This window comes from Protopterus annectens, chromosome 10.part0 (assembly GCF_019279795.1).
Source record: "Protopterus annectens isolate FY-2018-M chromosome 10.part0, PAN1.0, whole genome shotgun sequence".
Classification (NCBI taxonomy): domain Eukaryota; kingdom Metazoa; phylum Chordata; order Ceratodontiformes; family Protopteridae; genus Protopterus; species Protopterus annectens.
This window is the reverse complement of record NC_056744.1, coordinates 650,471,466-650,496,950: the sequence shown is the minus strand read 5'-3', so window position 1 is coordinate 650,496,950 and position 25,485 is coordinate 650,471,466. Positions and strand designations below refer to the sequence as shown.

The 25,485-nt window shown below is 41.0% G+C and overlaps 1 protein-coding gene across 1 annotated transcript in view; it reads left to right on the top strand.

Annotated features, from left to right (window-relative positions):
• Positions 1-25,009, top strand: part of TTC22 (tetratricopeptide repeat domain 22) — a 389,648-nt gene extending 364,639 nt beyond the window's left edge. Inside the window, exon 7 of the mRNA XM_044085499.1 lies at positions 23,243-25,009. Coding sequence (XP_043941434.1) covers positions 23,243-23,827 — 585 coding nt within the window. The 3' untranslated portion in view covers positions 23,828-25,009. The remainder of the gene's footprint in view (positions 1-23,242) is intronic.
• Positions 25,010-25,485: the final 476 nt, after the last annotated feature.

Below are 25,485 nucleotides of genomic sequence, written 5' to 3'. Positions count from 1 at the left end.
AAAAGCCATAGATGAAGGCAAGACTCTGGTAGAGTATGTCTTTACCCTGTCTGGAATAGTTGTGTTGACATAGGGAATAATAAAAGGTAATAGCCTGAGACAAACATTTGGAACACAGGTTTCCCCTTCTTCTTACCTTCACAAGAAATAAACAACTGATCACAATTCTGAAAGAGTTTGTTCTGTCAAGATAGTACTTGAGTTGTATGTGGACATCCAAGGTATGAAGCATCCTTTCTCCCTCGTTTTTAGTTTGTGAAAAGAAAACATCAAGCTGAATAGTTTGGCTTAATGTAAACTTGGGTGCCACCTTAGGCATAAAAGAAGGATTAACTCTCAAAGAAACCCAGACTCTGGGAAAATAAGATAATTTTGACCCACCATAAGATCTTACAGCTCAGATACTCTTCTTGCAGAGGTCAACAGCAATCAGTAAAACTGTATTCCATGTTAAGAACCTCAAGTAAGCCATATACACTGGTTTAAATGGAGCAAGTGTTAGTTTGTCTAACACAAAATTAAGATCCCTTGGAGAAGCCACTGGTTATCTGGGAGGCTTTTTATGCAACAGTCTTTACAAAAACATTTTGACATAAGAATGCATTGAAAGAGAGGGATTCATGGGCAGACATATTGAAAACCAAAGAAACACTAGCCCTAAATGGGTGCAGGTGGCTTTATTGGTACTAACTAGAAATCATTTCCCATTTGCTTATATATGAGTTTCTAGTAGCAGGTTTTCATGCCTCCATTATGACCTGCTGCACATCCTCAGTAAACAGGTGCTTAAAAGGCATTAAGACCCTATCACCTAGGCAGTCAGTTGTAGTTGTTTGGGAATGCATCAAACACCTCTGTTCTTGTGTGAGTAATTCCAGTATGTGAGGCAGCTTATGGTAATTGCCTCTGGCCATTTCCAAAAGAAGGGAAAACCACTGTTGTCTGGCCTTGCAGGGAGTGGCCACAATGATTTTAGGCATGCCTTCTGAATCTTCAGATGTATACCGGATATCAGTGGAAAGGGCAGAAAAGCATACAGAAACATTCATGCCCAAGGAAAAGAAAAGGCATCTAAACAGAGACAGAGCCTGGAAGGAATGGCAGAAAAACAGAAATGCTCAAAGTCTACAAATCGGGTCTATGTCAGAACAATGAAAAATCAAACTGTCGAAGGACCAATTTGTATGAGCGAATAATCAGGAACTCAAAATCGCTATTGTGGGGGACTGTGCCCACCCCCCCCCCCACTAAATATATATTCCTACTCCGAGATCATACTACAGTGAGGAAATGGCAAATATTCCAATCTTCACTGTACTGCGATCCCAAAAAATCAATATTGAATTCCTGATTTTTCACTCATGTGAGCGCTCAACATTTTGCGTTTTCGTCATTCTAAAGTAGACCCTACAAAACTACAGTTATACACGTAATCAGGCAAAAAAGCTCATAACTCGTGATAAAAAACAATACTATTCACAAGAACTAAACAACCACAAAAACAACCACAAAACATTTTGGTCTACTATCTCATGCCTTCTCACCCCAGGGTCCAAACAAAACCCTTCCCCATTCACAGACAAGTCTGCATCCCAAATTGCAGAGTTGTTTAACACTCACTTTGTAGAAAGTATAGCTATCTTGAGCAACACTTCCAGTAAGCCCCCTAATCACAATTCCACTATTAACCTCAACACACCTCCCTCTCTTAACGGCTTCCAAACATACCACATACCCATTCCTCTTTGATCAATACATTTCAGCAGCAGCCTCTAAACCACCAAGCCTCATACTGCATCCTATATCCACTAACTATATACATAACCTACTACACAAAATAAAACCCTGCTCTCGCTCTCTCTCTCTCTCCTAACCTCCCAGCCGAATACTTGAAAATTGCTGCTGATGCCGTTGCCTACCCAGTCAGCATTCTCATCAATAGATGCACTACAGAATTCCTTGTTCTTTCTCTTTTGAAAAAAAAAATCTGTTATAACCCTATTACATAAAGGAGGTAAATCTATTGAATTATCTAACTTCTGCCCCATCACCATCCTATCTCCATTCTCCAAAATCTTAGAAAAACATGTACACAAATAGCTTCTTAACCATCTAACTTGCAACAAACTACGAATACCCACCCAACACGGCTTTAGACCAGCTCATAGTACAACTACTGCAGTAATATCATTCATGGATACAAATAACAAAGCAAGAGACTCCGGCCAACTAACCTCAGCACTATTCCTTGAATTATCAGAAGCTTTTGATAGTCTCGCATCCTAAACTCTTACACCAACTTGGCTTTTCCAGTTTGTCTCTACAGTAGTTTTCTAACTACCTATCCGATAGGCAACAGTGTGTAAAATGGCAAGGCTATCTTTCTCAATATCTAACCAACAAAATAGGAGTTCCTTAAGGATCCCTCCTTGGACCCTTCTCTTCAACACCTTCATAAATGATCTCCACACTACCTCCTGCCAAAGTTCCCTAATGCAATATGCCAATGACTCAACTCTCATCTCTTCTTCCAAAGACATAGCACACCTCAGACAAATAACCCAAACTGCCTTCTCCTCCAGTAAGTCCTGGCTCAATACTGCACAACTGTTACTTAACCCCAATAAAACCCAACTCTTCCTTTTTATTTCTAAGCCTATCTCCACTGACTTTAAGATATTTCACTAAACAATACAGAAATCATTGTGGTCCCATATACTCAGTTATTAGGAATAATAATAGATAACAAACTTACTTCAACCTTCACATACATAACACTATCAAAACAACACATCACAAACTAGGGATGCTTTATCAGCACACAAACGTCATGGATACAACCACAAAAGCTACATTAGTCACAACTTACCTGCTACCCTCCTTACTATATGGTGCCCCATTATAACCAACCATCACAATACACTAAAAAATAAGCTTGAATCCTGCTATAACAAAATCGCTTAATTTGCAACAAGCATCACATACTTTAAACTCCACTGCTTGGCTGTTATCCCCTTAACTTGCTAGAACTCCAGCAACATCTAAACTACCTCCAACTAACACTTTCCTATAAAGTTATCTATAATCCTGACCTATGCCCTGCCTTAAAAACAATACTTTAAATCTACACACCTAGTTGCATTCTCAGCTCTGAAGACAAACAGCTCTTAACTTTATACAAACCAAATAAAGCTGCTGGACAGTGTCTATACTCCTATTCATTGACAAATCTATGGAACGTGCTACCCTTAGATATTAGAACTGCCTCTAATTTCAAGAATTTTAAGTTTAAACTAAAAGATTTCCTACTCAAGTCATGTATATGTCCCTGCTCTGAACCAACCTGACTTGCACCCCTTTACTTTACCCTAGTTCAGTTAAACCTTTTCTCCCCCCTCTCCACTTGCCCCCTTTCTTCCTCCTTTTATCTGATTTATAATTACCATATTTGCATTTTTACCTTGCTTCCTCCATCTTATATCCTTCTGCTCCTCTCTGCCTAAACGCCAACTATCTGTGCTGATAAATCAGCCTACCATCTTATCAAATTATCTCTCCTTAATTCTTCCTTCCTCTTCACACTACCACCATCCTTCACTTCCTTTACCTCTTGTTCTTACTATGTTAACTACTGCTTCTACTAGTAAATGAGACTCTATTTACTCAACTAACCTGACCAACCTTACTGTCCCTCCTATAATATTATCCTATTTGCCATGGTTTGTAAAACTTCCCATGCTAAGTGTATTGACTGCAGATATACTCGTTAATCCTCTCTCTGTAAAATTTTTTTCAATCTGTTTTCCAGGCCTTCTTGCATGGAGTCCTGGAACAAAATTTTGCTAGCTGATTGTTCAAAGAGGAGGCAAAAAGGACTGTCTCTCTGAGGAATTTTTCACAGATGGATCAAAGCTTGGAAGACTCCTGATCAATTTTCCATTTGTAAGGGTCTGCCTTTGTCCTGCTCAGCTTCTCTGCCACACAGTTTTGCTCTGACAGAATGTAAAATACATGTAATGTGAGACTGTGCTGTAAAGCTATATCCTATGCTAATATGGTTATTCTGCAAAGGTGGTAAGATCCAGTTCCCCTTGCTTGTTTATGTATCACATTACTCTGGTATTGCCTGTAACTACCTGAAGAGATCCTGGGGACCACAGATTATTCAGAGAGTTGACAGCCTATATAACAGCTAGCATTTTTTTTAATTATATGTGTTTCTGTCTAACTTTCTTGTTCCACAGACCTTCTACTTTTATCTACCTTGTCACTGTTCTCCAAGCAAAGTCTGAGCATCTGTTGTGATTTACTGCTTTGGGGAGACTTGGATTCAGGGATATTTGATGTCTCCACTAATTAATTTCTCTTTTCCCAGATCCCAGAACTGGAATTAATTAATTAATTAATTAATTAATTAATTTATGTATTTATTTATTTATTTTGCATTTGTTAACCGGGTTGGTCCAGCTGGGTAAGAATTTACCCTTTTTCAGTGGAGACCCGAGGGGAAAAGCCCCAAACAGACATACAAATACATACAAATAGAGACAAATTAACAATATTAAAGAGCAAAACAATCTTATGGATAAGAAGAACATAATGAACTCAGTGGAATAGTACACAGCTATATATACAAAAAGTGTAGTAATAGATTGTAACAGGAGAAACAACAATAATAAATCCAGCAGGTAAGCAGGAAGGAAGGTTGCAGGTACTATAATGAAAAGAAACAAGGTATAATTAGATTAGTGGCTAGAAGAAGAAATGTGTAAGAGCAGGGGCTTCAGAATTGAGGGAAAGTAGAGTGAGAGTAAAACGTAGGGAGGGGTGACTGCACAAGGGACCGTAGGTCAGAAGAGGGAATGGTGCAAAAGAAGATAGTAGTAGAGGAGGGATGCAGTGAACTAGAGGGAGGGTACAGAAAGAAGAGCAGTTGGAGAAAGAGGAAAAAGGTCTTATAGATCAGACTTAGTGGTGAAGTGGGTATGCGGAGAGGGAGGGGTTAAGTAGGATGATAACAGGTACATGCTGGGACTAAGGAGACTTCAGGTACCACATTATCTTTCTCATGTTGTGTCTTGCAAGAGGCATCATGAGAATCATGAATGCCATGAAATCCAGAATCCAGACGTATTCCTTCGCAGTGGGAGAAGTCTGGGTAGAAAACCTGTGGAATAGATTTAAATAAAGATTTTTTTTCCCTGTAGAAGACAATCTTTTTGTACTATGGAAACTAGTTGGCACCCCAGAAACATAATCTTGTGTGATGGGGTCAAAAAAGACTTTTGAATGTTCTTTTGGAATCCCAGTCTGTGTAGGAGATGCCTGACACTTTTAAAAAGATTCTGCAAGGATAAGCAAGTCATCTAAATATGAAAAATGTGGATTTACTGTATCCTGCAGTAGGCTACAACATGAGCGTGGCACTTTATAAACACTCTTGGAGCAATGGCTAGCCCAAAGGGTACGGCACAGAACTAATAATGTGATCCGGACACACACAACCTTAAAAAATGCCTTAAATCTGGATGAATAGGCATGTGGTGATATGCATCTTTTAAATTTAAGGTTACTAAAAAACTCAATTGAGGAAGAAGGATTAACGGGTTGTGAAGTTGATAACATTTTGAACTTGAGCAATAGTACAAAGTGATTCAGGAAAGAAAGACTCAGAACTGGTCTCCAGGAATTTTCTTTCTTTGGCACTAAAAACATAGTTGAATAAATTCCATTTCTCATCTGGGAACCGGGAACTGCTTCTGTCACCCTGTGAGACAACACCTCGTGTAGGACAAAATGAAAGAGAAGGGTTTGTTCTCGTGGATGAGGAGGAATTTCCTCCCACTGCTATCTCTGATTTAGCTGGATCACTTTCACATCCTCTTTGTCTGAAACAATCTGCTGCCAGGCTTTCTGGAAGGGATAAGGGACTGCCAGGGAAGGAGGGAGGGACAAGGTCCCTTAAACAATCATACTGTCTTTTATTCTGGGAGGTTACAGCTTTCTTTTTGGATCCTCCCTGCCATTGCTTTTTAAACATCTACTTACCAGCCTTCTACTTAGACTTTATTTTGATTATTATTTCTGAACCTGGAGGAGACAGCAGAAAATCCCTTGGAAAATTTAGAGGAGGAGGGCTGAAAAGTCTGAGAGATTTCCTGAATCATCTTATCTCCCTCATCACTCTTTTTCGATAACCTCTTCAGCAGAGGGTCCAAAAACTAAATCTCTAGCCAAATAAGAATTCAAAATTTCATTGTTGACATCTTCTGTGAGGTTTTCAGAATTCATTCAGGCCACAGTACCACTGGCAACAGCCCTGAATGCAGTATCACAGAGTCATAAACACACTTCAAATAATGAATAGTGGCCTGAGAAATAGAATAAATCAAACTACACAAAGCAGATTTTTCCTCACGAGAGAAAACTGCAGCCAAAACATTCCTCATACAGTCACAATTATTCAGTAAAAAAATTAATATATGAGCCTGATAATTCAAAGTTCTAAAAAACAAAGTCACAGAAGCATACACTTCCCCCCCAAACTTATCAATAGCTTTCCAGCCTTATCAGAAGAAGAATTAGAATTAACAAAATACTTGGCAGCAGCAGCTGGATTAACTAAAGCTATAGCTGCTGGGCTAGGTCTTAGATTAGTGTATAAAAACTTGAAAGACTGAAGAATTTTGTACATCCTATCTGCTTTGTCAGGAGCAGCAAGATGGTTGTCTTGGAAACCACATGTTGTGACAAATACATTCTGCAGTACTGACAGCTGTGGGTAGATGGGTGAAGGTTCTGTAAATCCCAGTTGTAACAACTCATTGTATTTTCTAAGGGAGTGAGATACCCCAGTGTTCTCACTCTGAAAACACTAGCACATTCTGGAAATAGTCTCCGAGAAAATGAATCCCTCACAGGAAGCTTCAGATGCCTTACTCTTTTCAAAATCTGAATTAGAAATCAGAGGAGAAAAAAGTGCATGTGTCTGTTCACATTCCCCTACAAATCCAAAGTCTTGAACCTCTTCATGGAAAGAAGAATTCCTTTTTCTTTTACCAGAAGCTACCTTATAAGAAAGCCTGCTCAAGACCCTGAGCCAAGCCCAGTAATTACTCCTGTCCAGAGAAAATGACACAGGAGAAGCTAAATGGTTAGTTTTCTGTCTCTTTTACAAGAAAGCTATGGCAGATATACCTAGTATTCCCTGCAGTACCTTCACCAGGGATGGACACAGTATTCTGCCTAAGCAAGAGCACATTCCCTGCCCCTTCTCCCATGATCAATAAAAGTGGCTTTTCCTTGCCCACTGAGGTGACCCCACAGCCACAAAGGATATGGCTAACCCATGATCCATGCTGGCTGTACGGAAAAACCCAGATGGATCCCAGGAATAAAATGAGTGGTCTGAGGAACCAGTTTTAACAAGAGTCACCCACCTGTGGCTGTGGCAAATTACTAGTCTACTGCAATGGCAAAGGCTGTTTTGTTAAAATTTTTTGGGGGGGCTGGAAGAAAGTGTGACTGAGGGACTGGTAGTTTGATCGTCAAGCTGAAAATGGTGCGTGTTTCCTGGGGAAGCTTAGCAGCAATAGCGAGTAAAGTAGGAATGTTGCAAAAAAGTAACTTTCCCCCACACAAAACACAGTCAAAAGCACTTTAAACATTTTCTCCTGTCCCAAAAAAGGTAAAATAAACATAGGTGCTTCATAGAAAAGGTAGTTATGGACAACATTTTGGTACAAAAGTAAAAAAGTGCACTCCCATTTAAAAGTGCATAAAAGTAATGTGACACTAATAAAAAAATACTTTCCCATAGCTTTAAAACATATGCATACTGTACAAACTTTGCACAGCTGTTTCATTTTAGTATGTTAAAAAATTAATTTTCTTAGTCAACTCCATGAAAGAGATGATTATGACAAGGTACCTTAGTTTCAGTTATTTACTCAGGCTGCTGTTGGAGGTGGTATGGGAAGGGAATGAATGATAATGCATATCTGCTCACATCTCTACAGGGGAGAGGTGGAGGTGAGTACTCAACTCATACTCTCCATATTTTACTGCACACGCAAATTAGGCATTGCATGGAGGTGTTTGTCTCTGGCGGGTGGGGGGTACAAGACCAACTGATCACACCACACTAGAGTCATGGATGTGCATTACAAAGGCCCACTGAATCCTGTGCACTGGGGACAGTAGGATTTAACACACATACACACACACACAAAAAGACTGTTCTACCATGTGGATGAGGACTCCTGCTCCCAATCTGTCCTACAGTCTCACCTGGGTATGAAAGGGACATCAGGCTATCAATCTTGGGAATGAATGGGTTCACTGGCTGAACAACAGAGAATAATTTGATGGTCATTAATGGGATGGGCCAAAAAGAAAGCAAAAAGTGTCCTTTCTTTAACAGCCATTACTAATATAGTGTATTACTCTTAATAAAATGTTAGTGATTACATAGTTGTCTATGCCCATTCAGATCTCATCATAAGATCCCAGGCAATGTGTCTCTACTAAATATCCCTGATAATACATTTTCACTTCAGTTAGTATTAGAAATCTAACATATGAAGAGACATGAACTTAAGTATTTTTTATTTATTTATTTGATTGATTGCTTGATTGATTTTCATTTGTTGGCTGGGGACACCCAACTGGTTGAAGAACCCCTTTTCAGTGGAGGCCAGGAGAGAAAAGCTCAATTGGTACAATATAATACAAACTACAATGTAAATTAACACTGGTAAATTAAACATTAGTACAATCTTTGACAGTACAGTATTAGACAACTATAAACAGTAGCATATTGAAATAGTTTGAATTACATAAAAGCATACATTCACAGTGGAATAATCATACTGGTACAATACACCAGGGTACAGATGCGGCAATGAGGAGTCTGAATGGAGAGATGACAAAATCAGCAAGCAAAGGAAAGTAGTATTGCCGGAAATGAATTCATCCTAAATTCTTAGTATTTTCACAAGGTGGACCCTGTTTTTACAAAATCTCATCAACATTACTTTTACAAAATCTCATCAACATTACACTGTTATACAGATTGTATTTTAAACAGCATATATCATGGACAGAAGTAGGTTAAAAAAATAAATATAGCTGGGCATACAAGCCCTAGGATAAAAATGCCCAATCCTGCTAGGTGCACTGGTGCCAGAACTGGAAAAAAATGACAGTGTAGAATTCTCAAGACAAGGAAATATTCCTACAGTGGGGTTAGGACAGGATCATGGGGAGGATGGCCACCCTGTTGTAGAAGGAAATAGTAGTCCACAGAAACTGACAGGCCAAAAGAAGAGCCATGAAGATGATAGAGTTGACTAATGAGCATAAAAAAGAAATTATGTATTGCTATTATTATGCAAGAAACCCAGAATTTCTGAATATAAGATAATTCAAAATGACTAAGAGAGAAATTAGAGGAAAGAAAATATTTGTGTTCATTAATACAACAGATTCTTAAAAGACATTATGTAGATCAAGGAACCTTGGGTAATTTGGAAAAAGAAGCAACTGAGAAAGTGTGAAAATATAAACAACAAAATCTAGACATTTTTGAAAGATATAAAAAATATAGATATGGGAAAGAGAGAGAGATCTGATATGGTGTAATATTTATGCAAAGGAGATAGCCAAACTAATCAATACAAAAAAAGCAGTTCCAAAGATACTTGAATAGAAATACAGGCAAAGGCACCCAGATATGGAAAACTGAATAATACAAAAAATAATATCACAAAGGGGGAATGTAGCAGAGAAGATTAGTAGCTAAAGTTATAGAATACCTGCAAAGTGAAGGCTTTGGTGTCAAACGTCTAACACAGGTTATGTTACAGCATGATGGAGTCCCCAGAATAAGGAGAAACCAGTGGAGCAGGAGATATCTGAAGAAGAAATATGGACATGGAAAAGAAAAAGAGATTTAATGTGGTACAATATTTATGCAAATGAGAAAGCAAAATAATCAATACAAAAAAGTAGCACCAAAGATATTTGAAAAGAGATACAGACAAAGGCATCTGGTTAAGGAAGGTTTTACAATCCAAAAAATAAGAAAACAAATGGGGAATGTGGAAAAGAGGATTAGTAATGGAGAAGTTAAAGAAATAGAAACTGAACTTATGGATTACCGGTGAAGTGAAGGATTTAGTGTAAAAAATCCAACTCTGGTAATGTCACAACATGGTAGAACAATGAGTCCCCAAATTAAAGAAAAAATGCTGGAACGGGAAGTGGCTGAAAGCACAACCTGAAGTGGTCAAAACTGTCTCAGATACTATAAGAATGTTGTTTGGTTTTGGTAAATGTGCAGAAATAACATTTGAAGCAGGAAAACTACAGCACAAAGAAAATATCAGTCTGGGACAGGAATGTGATATAAAGGTACTTGAACAGGAGGGAGTTTATAAATATTTGGGAATTGATGAAAGATCAATAACAAAACATAAAAAAATGCAAACAAAACTCAGTAAGGAATATTTTGGAAGACTAAAATTAATACTGAAAATAGCCCTGACATCAAAAAACAAGGTCCAAGCTATAAATCAATTTGCTCTTCCTGTTAGAACTTACAACTGAGGGGTGATTGACTGGCCCAAAAAAGTATTGGATCAGTTAGGCAGGAAAACAAGAAAAATGCTTCACTCTTATCAAATGCTATATAAAAATTAGTGTATATGTTCTGAAAGAGTTATAGGCCTCCTCAAAATTGATTACATGTATAGATTTTTAATCATAGAACTGCATACATAACTGCTGACCTCATCAGATCCAAACACAGTAAAAGTTTTGAAACATGAAGAGAGCAAGTCTAAGATGACTTCCTTGCTTAGTTTAGCAGAAGCATATCAGTCTCAAGCAGGAATGGAAACCAAACAAAAAGGAGACAAAAATCAGGCAGCAACTGAATGTGCCAAAAAACAAAAGAAAGAACATAAGGAGAAGGATCAGATGAGAAGGCAAGAAATGTGGAAAAGCAAAAATATAGTTGCAAATACAAAATAACTCCTGGAACAACCTCATGTTGATCAGGATCTGATGCAGGAATTGTTAAGGGGAGGTGAATTTAAACCAAAAGATGAAAGGTTTATATTGGTGGCCCAGGATAATGGGCTATGTACACGGTGGTTTACAAAGTCCATTCAACATGTGTAAAAAACAGGCAAATGCAGGTTTTGTGAAACACTCACACATCTTGTAGCTGGCTGTGATATAGCAGAGGGCCTGAATGAACACTAAAAGGTGTAATAATGTGGTAAGACTGTCACATTGAGAATTGTGCAAACATTATAATATTGAAGTAGCTGAGAAGCATTGGAAACATGAGCCACAAAGCATTATAGAAAAGATGATGTTTATATCACATGAGATCACCCTTTACCACCACTTCAAAAAACTAGATATAGTAGTCCATGAAAAGAGTTCAAAAATTGTATTGATCTTTGAAATTGCTATGATCAGTGATTACAACGCCTTATGTATAGAAAGATGACACAATGTCCTAAAATACCAGGATTTACAGTAGATATGGGGGCAATGGGATAAACGATACCCAGGCATTTCCAATAGTAGTAGCCACAATGAATTTCATAAAAAGAATTGACAGTCATATTTAGATATGCTAACAACACATGTAATTCTGTCTTGGCACATTTTGGGTGCTGCTAAGAGCACTTTTGGCTAACATAAAAGGTTGAAACAATACTAATTTCATGAACTTTAGTCATACTTTGACTTAGGAATGAGGTCCATTCCCATCATGGTACTAGAAACCCAAACGACTTGGAGAAATCAAACTCAATGAAAAGGCATATTAAATGCAGATAGTTTGGAACTTTGACCTCCTCTTCTTCTCTTTCGGCTGTTCACATTAGGAGTCACCAGAGTGGATCATTGGTTTCCATTTCTTCCTGTCCTCTGCATCTTGCTCTGTCACACCAACCACCTGCATGTCCTCTCTCACCACATCCATAAACCTTATCTTAGGCCTTCCTCTTTTCCTATTACCTGGCAGCTCCATCCTTAGCATCCTTTTCCCAATATACCCACCACCCCGCTTCAGCACATATCCAAACCAATGCAATCTCACCTCCCTGACTTTGTCTCCAAACCGTCCAGCCTGAGCTGACCCTCTAATATACTGAGTCCTAATCCTGTCCATCCTTGTCACATCCAGTGCAAATCTTAACATCTTTAACTCTGCCACTTCCAGCTCTGACTCCTGCCTTTTTGTCAATGCCACCGTCTCCAACCCATACAAAATAGCTGGTCTCCCTCTTGTAGACCTTCCCTTGCACTCTTACTGCTACCCGTCTGTCACAAATCACTCCTGACACTCTTCTCCACCCATTGCACCCTGCCTGTACTCTCTTCTTTACCTCTCTCCCACACTCACCATTACTCTGAACTATTGATCCCAAGTACTTAAACTCATCCACCTCCGCCAACTCTACTCCCTGCATCCTCACCATTCCTCTAGCGTCCCTCTCATTCACACTTGGAAGAAATATTCTTAAAGTTGGAACTTTGACCATCAAGCAATATTTGCCAGAAAACCTGGTTTGCATATATAGAAAATATATGAAGAGGGCTTGGCAAAAGGCATATCTGAGACCATTTCCTCAAATGCAAGCAATGGGTAATGCTCTTTTTTTTAATCACCTTAATCAGAGTGTGCGGATCAATATAAATATAAATGTCTATTCTGCTTTTACAATGTCAGCTATACCTTTCACCCATTCCATTGTTTCATTTTTCTGACATCTAAACTTTCCACTCACTTCAGCTACTAATCTATTTACTTCAGTGAGCTACTGGGAGCATGTTTCTGTGGAAGAGCAATAGGGTTTATTTTTTTGTGCTGTTCTCCAGTGAACACACTAAGCCTGTAGATAAATCAGCTTAGTGTTGAACCATATCATTCCTGTGACTCTACAGTAACTAAAATGACCACTTGCCTCATTTTGCAAACATGCACACACTGGTATTACACTGTGAATGTGTTGCACTGCCACTAGCTTAACAATGGCTAGACAACCAAAAATAAGAAGTTATGTACCTACCATAACGTTCCATGTTAGTTGTCTTCTCTCGCCTTCTTTCTTGCTTGATGGGTTCGGAGCCGATCCTCGGCTCCGACTCGGCACTTGCTTTAGCTCGAGAACTCCTTTTACCAGCTCGAGGCAGCCCCATATCCCATGATGCAAGGCAGTAAGTACCCAGATCTCGTTTGTTGACAAAGGGCAATAACACCAAGCATAAAATACTTCCCAAAGGAAGAAGAAACTTACAGATGGAAAAAGGACCAGGTCTGAATGGTCTTTAGCATAATAGTTTCTTATGCAAGGTCTGTCCAGGCCAGGGGAAGGAGGGAGGGTCAAGAAAGAAGGCGAGAAGACAACTAACATGGAACGTTATGGTAGGTACATAACTTCTTAATGTTAAGTTGTCAATCTCGCCTTCATTCTTGCTTGATGGGACCGCGTCCTAGCACCTCTATCCTGGGTGGCTCAATGGAACAAACTCTTGAGGACTGTAGAGCCAAAACTGGCTCTGTCCCTGGAGGCCAAGTCCAATTTGTAATGGGAAACAAAAGTGTGAGGAGTGGCCCAAGTGGCGCTGCACAAATAGTGTCCAAAGGCAGTCTAGCTTGAAAGGCTGTAGAAGTAGCTAAACTCCTAGTTGAATGTGCTTTAGGTTTTGAGCACAGCTGTTTTCCCCTGATCGTATAAATTTCAGTGATGACCGAAGAAAGCCATCTGGACAAAGTCACTTTAGAAACAGGAAGGCCTTTTTATTATCCGCATAGGAAACAAAAAGTTGATCAGATTTTCTAAATTTTTTGTTCTGTCCAAATAATATCTAAGCTGACAGTGGACGTCAAGATAATGTAGCTTTGTTCAGCTCTATCTGAATAGTTAGGAAAAATACAGGAGATCAATGGATTGATTCAGATTGTTTTTGAAGCGACCTTAGGTAAAAAGGATGGATTAGTTCTCAAAGATACTCTGTCTTTGTGAAAAATCAAATAGGGGGGTCAAACCGAAAGAGCATGAAGTTCAGACACCCTCCTGGCAGATGTAATAGCCACTAGGAATAACGTTTTCCAAGAAAGATATTTTAGGGAACAAGAAACAGCTGGCTCGAAGGGGGGAAGAATCAAGGATGTCAGCACTAAATTTAGATCCCACTGAGGAGGAGGATTCCTGATTGGAGGCTTTAGTAGGAAAATTCCTTTGAAAAAGGCCCTGCAGAGCCTATGGGACATAATATTCTGATCTGCTATCCCGACATGAAAATTAGAAATAGCAGCTAACTGAACTCTGACTGTGGAAGAAGAGGAGCCTGCATGAAAAATCTCTGCTAAGAAGTCCAGAACTGCCTGAACAGGGGCAGTAAAAGGATCAATATTTTGGGCCTTAGCCCAATAAGAGAAACGTTTCCATTTGCTTGTGTAAATCCTCCTGGTAGAGGATTTTAGTGAAGCTACTATGATATCTCTAACTGGGTTAGAGATTAAAGGAAGCCTGGCTAAGGAAGGAAGTGGAGCAACCATGCTGTGAGGTTGAGAGAAGGGATTGACCGGTGCAGCTGACCGGATTGGTGAATCAGTAGATCTGGCACTGGGTCCAGATGCCACGGCTGCACCAAAAGATGATGATGGAGGAACGGAAACCAAACTTGTCGAGGCCAGTAAGGGGCAATGAGAATCAATTTGGCTCTCAAAACGGTAGCTTTCTGGATTACCTGAGGGATCAGAGGAAATGGAGGGAAGGCATAAAGAAGTCCCTGGGGCCAATCCTGGGTCAGAGCGTCTCTGGGGGGATGGCCTGATAGAGCGAAGAGGCTGAAGAAGTCTGGACATTTGCTGTTTTGGGGAGTAGCAAAAAGATCGCAACATGGGCGACCCCATTCCAGAAAAATCTCTTCCGCTACGGATTGCTTGAGAGACCACTCGTGAGGCATGAGAATAGCTCTGCTCAATCTGTCCGCTATAATGTTGGTTTTCCCAGGGATATGCGTTGCTACCAGAAACCGATGAGAGGAGATCGCCCATTGCCAAAGTCTGAGCGCTTCTCGACACAAGGGGTAGGACTTGGTTCCGCCCTGTTTGTTGATATACCACACTACAGACATGTTGTCTGTGTGGACTGCAATTGTCCCTACGGGAAGAAAGTCGTTGAGGGCTTGCAACGTTAAAAGCACTGCTCTCATCTCCAGGACATTTATGTGCAGATGGTACTCGAACGGTTGCCACGTCCCATGAACCATCCTGCCCTGATAATGACCCCCCCACCCGATCAGGGAGGCATCCGTGGTGACAGTGGCTATCGGGGACGGAGGTACAAAGCACCTGCCTTGGTGAACCTGAGACGATGTGATCCACCAAGCCAGATGTTCTTTGCATGTTTGTGTCACCAGAATCTGGTGACGCATTGGGAGTTGCTGGTATGACCACTGTGTGAACAGCATCCACTGAAGGAGGCGCATGTAGAATCGAGCCAGGGAAGAAGAGTAATGGCCGCAGCCATGAGACCTAATACCTTTAGAACCATTCTGGCCTGTACTTTCTTGCTGGCCAGAATGATCCTGACATGAGTCTGAATGTCTGAAACTCTTTGTTCTGTAAGGGTAGCTGACATCCGAACAGTGTTTAAGTTTGCGCCTATGAAGGTAATAGACTGGCAGGGCGATAAGGATGACTTTTGAAGTTGACTGAGATGCCCAAATGAGAACAAAGGTCTATTGTGTAATCCCTGGCTTGTATAAGCTGATGCCTGGTGGTGGCTGACAGGAGCCAGTCGTCGAGATCTGGAAACACCTGGAATCCTTGACGTCTCAGATGAGCCGTGACCACTGCCATGCATTTGGTGAACACTCTGGGGGCTGTAGTGAGACCAAAGGGCAGGGCTCTGAACTGGAAATGACTGGACCCCAGCCGAAAGCGGAGAAATCTCCTGGAGCGTCTGTGAATTTTGATGTGATAGTACGCATCCTGAAGATCTATTGAGCACATCCAGTTGTCCTTCTGTAAGAAGGGCAGAATTGACTGAAGAGTGACCATTCGGAATCTTGTCTTCTTGACAGACTTGTTGAGTCTGCTGAGATCCAATATTGGTCTCCAGTCTCCCGTCTTTTTGGGGACCAAAAAGAACCTTGAGTAGATTCCGGGCTCTGAATGGTCGATTGTAACTGGCTGAATGGCTCTTTTTTGCAGTAGTTTTACGATTTCTAACTCTGCAATGTCCCTTAGACCGGGTGGTACATCTGGAAGGGAACTTGAGGGGAAGGGACTTTCCTCGAAAGGAATTATGTAACCCTTGGATATGATCGACTGTACCCATCTGTCTTGAGTGAGGGAATGCCAGGCTTCTGGGTACAGTGATAATCTTCCCCCGACTGCCTCCAAGGAGGGACAGCCGGGCAACACCTCAGGGATGCTGAAAGGGCTTATCAGAGAGAGGCTCCCTGTTTCCCTGGTTCTTCGGACCCCCTCTGCCTCTAGAGCGTCTGTTGTTGTTACCCCCTCTGCCTCTAGGGGTAAACTGACCACGTGAATCCGGCGTGACTCCTTGGGATTTACGGAACCACATCTTCCCACCCTTCTGTCCTTTGGGATAAGGCCTAGAAGGGGTGGAAAAACGGACTCCAACAGCAGAAAGAGTCTTGCCGTCCTGCTCACACTTGGTCAAGGTCTCCTTCACCTGAGGGCCAAACAAAGCTGACCCATCAAAGGGAGAATTTGTGAAGGACGCCTTAAAGGGGTCCGCAAAGTCACATAGCCGCATCCAGGCTTGGCGTCTAAGAGCCACACCTGTGCCTGCGGCTCTACTCGCTCCATCCGCAGCATAAGATATTAGCCGCATGGAGGAGTTAGCAATGGAATTGAGGGTTCCTAGCTGCGAAGCAATCTTTTCTTGAGCCCCTGCAGCTGTAGGATCCTGAACTACTTCTCCCAGCTCCTTCAGGATATCTCTCTGGAGTCTGGTGAAGTGACAAAGATAATTCAGCGAACGCATAGCAAAGGTCGCTGAGGAAAACATCCGCTTGCCGTACCTATCCATGGTCCTAGAGTCCTTATTAGGAGGATGGACGGGCACGGAAGGATCTGCAAGTTCCTTTTTGGTGGCCGCAGCCACCACCATGGCATCAGCGGGGACACCCTTGGTCAGGAATTGTTTGTCACTAGGGGCAGTTATAAATTTAGAAGGCCTCCTAGGGACTGGCTCTACAGAGTCAGGAGCTGTCCACGCCTTTCATGCAATAACCTGCATAAGGGGGTCGAAAGGCGGAGACACCCAGGAGGTGGAGGGTCGAGATCCAAACGCCTCTAGGTATACTGACTCATCCTCAGAGGGATTGTTGGTGGGCCAGTTTCCCCTCTGTTTGAGAAGTTCTAGGATGTCTGAAAAGGAGACATCCTCAGAGGGGGATCTAGGGGATCCCTCTGACTCATCAAAGTCAGTATCCGAAGTGACAGACTCGGGGGAGTCTACATGCTTCCTCTTACAAGTCCTCTTCCTAGGAGGATCTCCCAAAACATCAGGAGAATCCTCGGAAGAGGGGGAAATTCCCAATGGGGAAACTTGAGGCGGAGGATCTCTGGGTCCTGTAGCAAGAGAAGTGGCAGAGATGTCAACAGGTACCATAGAGGGAGGAGCTACGGGAAGAGACTGCTGACTGATACCAGTGGCCAGTACACTCTTCATCACCTCGAATGCTCCCCTCCCAGGCAGGTCCGAGAGAACCCGCTCCGAAGAGCTAGGAACTCCTGGAACCACTGAAAGGGAAGTCTCCGAGGCAGATGTCGGAGCCGAGCTCACCAAGGCCGAGGCTCCAAGGGGAAGAGCGGGCTCAGACAAGGGTCGATGCCACTCACCCCTCGGAGGAGACCATGGAAGCCCGACCACCGAATCCCTCTAAGGAAGAGGAGATAAGAGTAGGGGCTGAAGGAACAGAAGGGGGTATCCGTCCTCCAGCCGTAGCAGTAACCATGCCCGAAGACTCCAACTCCAAGCTCTGGGGTAGAGTTGAAGGAGGAACTGTAACAGGGTGTGGACCAACAGTCGTCTGCTGAGACGGACTGTGTAGCATTTGGGCCAGTACCTGTGACTTGAGTAATCTACTGACCACTCTCTCTAGGTCATGGTCTGACAACCTGGATGACCTTGAAGATCGGCTCCGATGGCTCCGTTCCGATAGAAGAGGCGAAGCCGGAGCCGAAAGTATCGGCTCCAAGGAAGGAGACCTCGACCTCTTCCTGGAATGGGCCATCGGAGCCGATACTACAGATCCTGTCGGCACCGACTTCTCGGAGCCGACAGAACGTCTCGATGTATCGGCCCCAGCCGGAGCCGATACAGCTACCAAAGTAACGGTGTCGGAGCCGATCGGAGCCGACACCGATGCCTGTGCCACATGGGTGTCGGAGCCGATCGGAGCCGACATCGAAGTGGTCAAAACAGGTTCGGCACCGATAGCCATCGGCGCCGAAAGCTTTGTGGATCCAGAGTCGGCTCCAGCCGGAGCCGATCTCGACTCAATACGAGTCGGAGCCGAGGCCGCAGGCTTAGAAACAGAAGCCTGGGCCTTGGCAGTTTTAGTTGATTTTTGTGGAGCCGACTTAGCCGGAGAGCCCTCCGGCTTAAGAAGACCCCTGAGAATCAACTTGTTACGTCTCTCCTGCAGGACTCTCTGGCTGAAGGAGTGACAAATAGCACAGGAGTCCTGCAGGTGAAGAGGGCCCAAACAATACAGGCAAGAAGTGTGACCGTCTGTCAGAGACATCTTCTGACAGCACGAGTCACACTTCTTAAAACCTGAAACCCTCTCCTTAGACATGGTGCCGACACAACACACACAGACACACCAGTCAAAATTAAATTAAACAAATACCAAGAGGTATTTTATAAAAAACACCAACACACACACCCTAACAGGGGGGGGATGGGATAGGGATAAATTTGACTAACAAAAAATTAAAAGAGACAGGGATTTCTGTCAGAAAAAGGGTAAAAATAAATTTAAACTATCAAAAAATTAGTTTTAAACTAAAAGGGGCTTGAAATATCACAAATGTGAACTACTTACCAGGAGCTGGTAAAGAGAAGACCTCCCAAGCGAGCAAAGCGAGATCTGGGTACTTACTGCCTTGCATCATGGGATATGGGGCTGCCTCGAGCTGGTAAAAGGAGTTCTCGAGCTAAAGCAAGTGCCGAGTCGGAGCCGAGGATCGGCTCCGAACCCATCAAGCAAGAATGAAGGCGAGATTGACAACTTAACATTATGACAATTCACTTCAAGTGGTACAATTTGATGCTCATGTGTCAGCATCTTCTGACCTAGTGGCTCCACCTAGTGGCCATAATATGTTAACAATGTCTCATAGCTTTTTGGTGCAATCTAATCCCAGTGCTTTAAGAGTATCTTCAAGCAAAATATGTACTTGTGCCTAATTTAAATTCAACATGCATTTTGTTAATTCTCAGCATTTCTTTCCAACAGTCTAACCTGCATTCTTACCTCAGTGTCTCAGATGCATTTTGTTCTTCATTTCATCAAGTTATTTCATTTTAGTAGCTTGTGTCAGTGTTTCTCAGACATTTTCACGTTCTATTTTATCAGGTCTTTTCATTTATATGGTATCGACAAAAGGTGTTGGCACTGCTCCTTCTCATATTACTTTTCAGCAGCAAGAATATTCTCTTGAAAAAAGAACATATTTTGTCTGTATACATCTCATATTCCTGCATATTCTGTATAATTTAATTAAATGCAACAATGCTTCGTTTCATTCTTATAGTCACAAATAGTACATCATTATTCTTGGTTCCATTAGTGCCACAATGCTTTATCACACAGCTCCCTTTGTCCTGTCCATTTCTTTGAAAACAAATCATCTCTACATTTCTAATCTGTAATTTTTATTTGACTCATTTTATTTTACACATATAACGTTCCTCAGCTGTTTCATATTTATCTGTCTGCTAGGAATTTCACTTGCTGTGGACACATACAGACATTTTGATCAGGTCTATTTTTCATAAAAACCTGGTCCGTATCCATTTAATTTCTTCTACAATAAAGTATCTTCCTGGTTGTTACAGAGTCATGCAATTAATTACATTCACAAACTATGGCTGCGTTCTTTAGCTTAGTAATATAGGGCGGTGTCATAAATGTTGGTGCTGAATGGAGCTGGGCTGGTACCAGCCTGGTTCACAACCAAGCTGTTACCAATTAATTAAAATTAGTACACAGTGGTACAAGACCATATACATGGTCATTCCCTATTGCATAGACACATTACATATACAAAGCACTCCCTCCTGCTCTTACTCAATTCAGAAAACCAGTGCCATTGGAGTACCAGTTGGTCCCAAAGGGACAGCAGCCATGTACCTATGAATGGTACCACTACTGCAGTACAATAATAAATAAACAAACAAATAAATACCAGCTCTTTTCCACAGCAGAAATATTTCAGTGACAACAGACATCCTCACAGAACAGGTGAACCTGCTTTGCACTACATTTTTCTAATCTCCAGACATTGATGTTAGTGAGCTTCCACCAATGACAATTTACACAGTATCAGATTCCCTCCTTTTGATAATATGATAATGACTACCTGTTATGCCTAACAACTGTGATTTCTTTACAAAGCACAATGGGGGCAGAGATGTGTAGCACAGCATGGAGGTATAATGTAATAGCAGGACAGTATGCCTTACCAAGGAGTTATACATATTTACCTGGAAAGGCAAACTGTAATGTGTCTAACTACTTTATATCATTTTATTGTGTAGATGTTTCAAGCTACACAGTGCTGCCTATCATCCAAGCATAGGACCATCTAGTGTACACTGGGGTACTCTGCACTTTTGTGTCCATCCAACCATCCATACATCCTCAACACCTTTTTCCCATTTTACACATGGGGTCAGGGTGTCACTTCAACAGTGACAATCATCTTGAGCCAAAGTTTACACCACTGGGTGGTTAGCCCTGCCACAGCAGTTCATCTGTACCACTCACTCGCACACACACTCACACCTACAGCCAATTTAGTGTATCCAATCCACTAAATGCATGTCTTTGGAATGAGGGAGGAAACCCACACGACTACAGGGAGGACATGCAGACTCTGCACAGAAGGCACCCCAGCCAAGAATCGAACCAGAAAACCTCTTGCTGTGAGGTAACAATGCTAACTACTGCACCACCGCAGTCACCCTCTGCACTCTTGTGTACCAATCAGTAAGATGGGAAAGCTGTTGTACACCACTGTAATCCTTAGCAGTACACATGATGCTGGTATGCATCTGAACACTACATTATAAACACCAGAGGTAAGCATCTATAACCTCTGTAGGACCCTTGGCCCTTGTACAAAACAAATGTAGAATAAACATAAACTCTGTCAAGGCTCACAATGTCTATGGAATTTACCTGTTATTGCTGCTGATTTATCTTTCTCTTTTTCAAGAAGAATAACAGGGCTAAATGCCTTCAAAGTTCCTTCCACACCGACATGCAGGAGTATAGTTCATTGTACTTTTCAAGCTTCTCAGCTATTCAATTCAGAGTACAAATAAGGAAAATATATGGATCAAAGGCTACCAGTTTCCTGCTGAATTTCTAAGCACTTTAAGAATTCCTGGAGGATGCAGATGAAACATGTCCCAGTGGTAATGATACTTCTGTACTTCTGCCATGCAGATATCTTTCTCCATTTCTACACACAGTTTTTCACTTATGAAACATGGCAACTAAGCAGTTAGTACAGAAGTGCTAAAAATATGGTCTGAACATCATGAGATCGATATTCATAGTGAGTTATTTACAGGAAATGAGCAATGCATGGCATGCAGCTTCAGATTCATGTTCACCCCCCAAACATAAGCCTTAAACCTCCAAAATGGTTTTAAAGCTAAAATATATATATTTTTTTTTTTGTGTAGAGGGCTTGCACCTGGACAAGGAAAATCTGACTATGCCCCTTAACTTAAATATAATAACTCCACAGTTACAAAACAGTGGGGAAAGGGGAAATGTGGTTTTACTTAATATAGGTTTTTACTGAAACCATTCCAGACAGGATTAACAGGAATTACCTTTCTGAAGTTGTTAACCCGCAGTGGTGGTGCTGCGGTAGCATTGTCGCCTCACAGTAAGACGCTGTCCGGTTCAATTCTCAGCTAGAGTGTCTTCTGCATGGAGACATGCATGAATGGGTGTACCTTCGCTGAAGGTTGTGCGTCAGGGCTGGTAACTCGGCACGTAAAAATCAATTACCAATCATTAGCGGACCGGAGTTCCGCTGTGGCGACCACTAACCGGGAAAAGCCGAAAGACACAACAACAACCTTTCTGAAGTTGTTAATTTCACAGAAAGCAGAAGTTCAGTCAAATCATCTCATAAATTACAACCTGAGTACACAAATTCTCAGAATGAATGTACTCTAGCCCCTCATTTTACAAGCTAAAATGAAATGACTTTAAAGCATTGTTGGTGGGAGTAAGACTTTCACCCCCCTCCCCCACCTTTCATTCGCTATTCTCATTTTGAGTTTTCTACACCTCAAAAAATGAACTATCACTGATAGGGAATAATATATCTGTCTTGCTATTTCTCCAATGTGCATCATCCTCAGATCACCCACAACTTCTTGCAATCTTGGTCCACTGAAAAACAAGCAAATGACAACCTGAGACAGCAAACATATTGTACACTTCCTACACCATGGTCTCTTGTGGCAGAGCCATTTTTTTCTTTGATAGGCTGACGAAAACATACTGCTGGCATTTCCAAGTATATCGGCTTACATAGCAATGTATGCTTTTAGAATGTCACAGATCTGTGAGGAAAGAAGTGCTTCAGAATTATGTTTTTCTATCCCCAAATAGGTATTAGTGGGCAACATATGTATTAGTGGGCAACAGATACAAGCACTATGCCTTCTGAGATGAAGAAAGGGAACACAGCTTTGAAATTAAAGTAATATAAAAAGAAATATGAAACATATAAAACACATCTACATTCCTCAGGCATCTCTAATCAGTTGTTGAGTAAGGTTATCAGTAAACGGTGTAGCAGAACTAGATGGTAAAATTGTGTGTGTGTGTGTGTGTGTGTACATATCTATATCATAAATGTCAGCAGTGTAACATTAAATACCTGTAAATTCACCAAGCTGCTCTTTTGTTGCAGGTCTACTACTACATGGGTGTTGATGCAATGGAGGAACTTCTACTAGTGGATGAAAGCGCCCTCAACACTGCTTTAGTGCATTTTGCTACAGCTATGGAGTATGATCTTGGAGACATGCTTCCAGAAATACACCTCCTCAGAGGTAAATGTCTTCGGGTAAAGGGAGAGGAACCTAATGCAGCTGAATGTTTTAAAAAGTCCATTGAACTGGATGATGTTGGCTCTTCTCATACTGAGAGCTTCCGGTGCCTAATAGAAACTCTTCTTGCTCTTTTCAATCAGAGGAAGGCTGATGCAGAGACTGTTATCCAGGAGGTGGAACTGTGGGTAAAAAAGGCTGAGGAAAAGTACAACAAGGACCGTGTTAGACAAGAGCTTAAGATGGTTTGTCGAAATCACACTGCAGATATCACTGAGCTCTCAAAGGCCATGATTAAGTCTGGGAGAGTAGAACTGGTGAAGCTCTTGTTTGACATGATGCAAACTGACTTTAGCAAGAAACTAGCAGCAGGACGAACTGCATCCTTACTCCCAGAAGTTGACTTTAGTAGACAAAAGCTCACAGGACGTTCTTCATCAATGTGACATGTAATGTCACTGGAACATGGCACACATACTCACAATTTTTATAATCACTGCAGTTGCATCTCTGTAAATGTTTCACACTAGGAAGGCATTCAGAAAGATTTTCCTTGATGAAACACATCATGGAGAGCAAATGTATGCTAACTGCTAGAGCTCTTCAAATAAATCTAAATTAATATTTCAAGCTGGTACCAAAGGCAACATCCGATATTCCAATCCTCACACAAAACAGTGTTAATGTAGTGAGAGAAACAAAAACTATTAAAATGCACTCCACTGTGCCTGAAAAGTTAAGGCATGCCCACACATAATCTTAAAGTTCTATCCTTGTTTGTCGTTTTAGAAAGAAATAATGAATAGTTGTGATTGGATGGCAAATTATAAGACTGACAGAGAAAATGTAAGAACACAAACACATCATCAAACACAAATAAAGTGTTCATGGTAATTGCTAGGCCGCTAACATTTTTATGCCAGTAAACACTTGTGTTTAATGTGAATATATTTAATTATCACTGACATAATTTCCATAATTGTGAATGATTATCAAAAGATTTGAATGGGACCTGAAATTTTATCTTATTTTTCCTATACACGAAAAGTAAGTAACCAAACATATCCTTAACTACTTTTTTTTCTGCTAATTCAATATATTATCAGTCAGTTCTGGCTACAGCAAATACTGCTACACTACTACATGAAATATTTCTGCCTAAAGGCAGCAATTTGTCCAAAAACTGTGGGGAACAGAAGAATGGTTACCACAGGGCAAGTCTGCCCCTCTATAAAACATGAAACAAGCTCTGCTTTGAGTGACTACGTAAATGATGAAAGGAACACACTCTCCCTTTGTACACAGTATACTGGAAAAAAATGTCAAAATGAACCTGAACAGTGCATGACTTTTTTGGTATGGCTTCGGATTTTATTAAAAATACCTACCTCATTAAGTACTTAACTGATTTTATTTACTAATGTGCAACATGGTACTGAATAAATCATGAAGTACCGAAGTATCATGTTTATCATTTTCTGATAACCACGTCTGTTTAACAAATGAATATTCTAATGCAAGAGTGACTAATCACATATGAATTAAAAAATCTAAACATAAATGCATTTTTGATGTGGTAGCATAACAATAACTTTTTAAATACAGTCAATAAAAATGAATATACCATACATGTGCATATTATGTATAACTGTGATAAAATTCACTCATTTAAGACATATGAAGCAATACTGTTTCTGTTAAATGTCAGAGTAAAGCCACAGTATTTGATTACAAAGGGAAATATTCTGAGATTAAGGTGAGTCAATGAATATTACAAAAACAGTCATACAAAATGAAGAATAACACATAGACATATTCACTTCCACTAGTGAGCAAAGCCTAAACTGTGAAAATGTCATTGAGCAAATTCTGCATACTAAATAAATGACAGTTTCATTCATTTATCTTTGTTACACATATCAGTGCTGCCCATTTTCAGACATGATGGTTAGTGCTCAAAATGTATAAAATATCCACAGTATACAGATGGAGCATTACATAGTGTTGCTAAGTTCACATTACTATGGAATAAATGGTTCTGTACAAGCAGTACACTAGTGAAGTATTGCTATGTTAGACAAGCAGTATATGAGGCTAGAGAGAA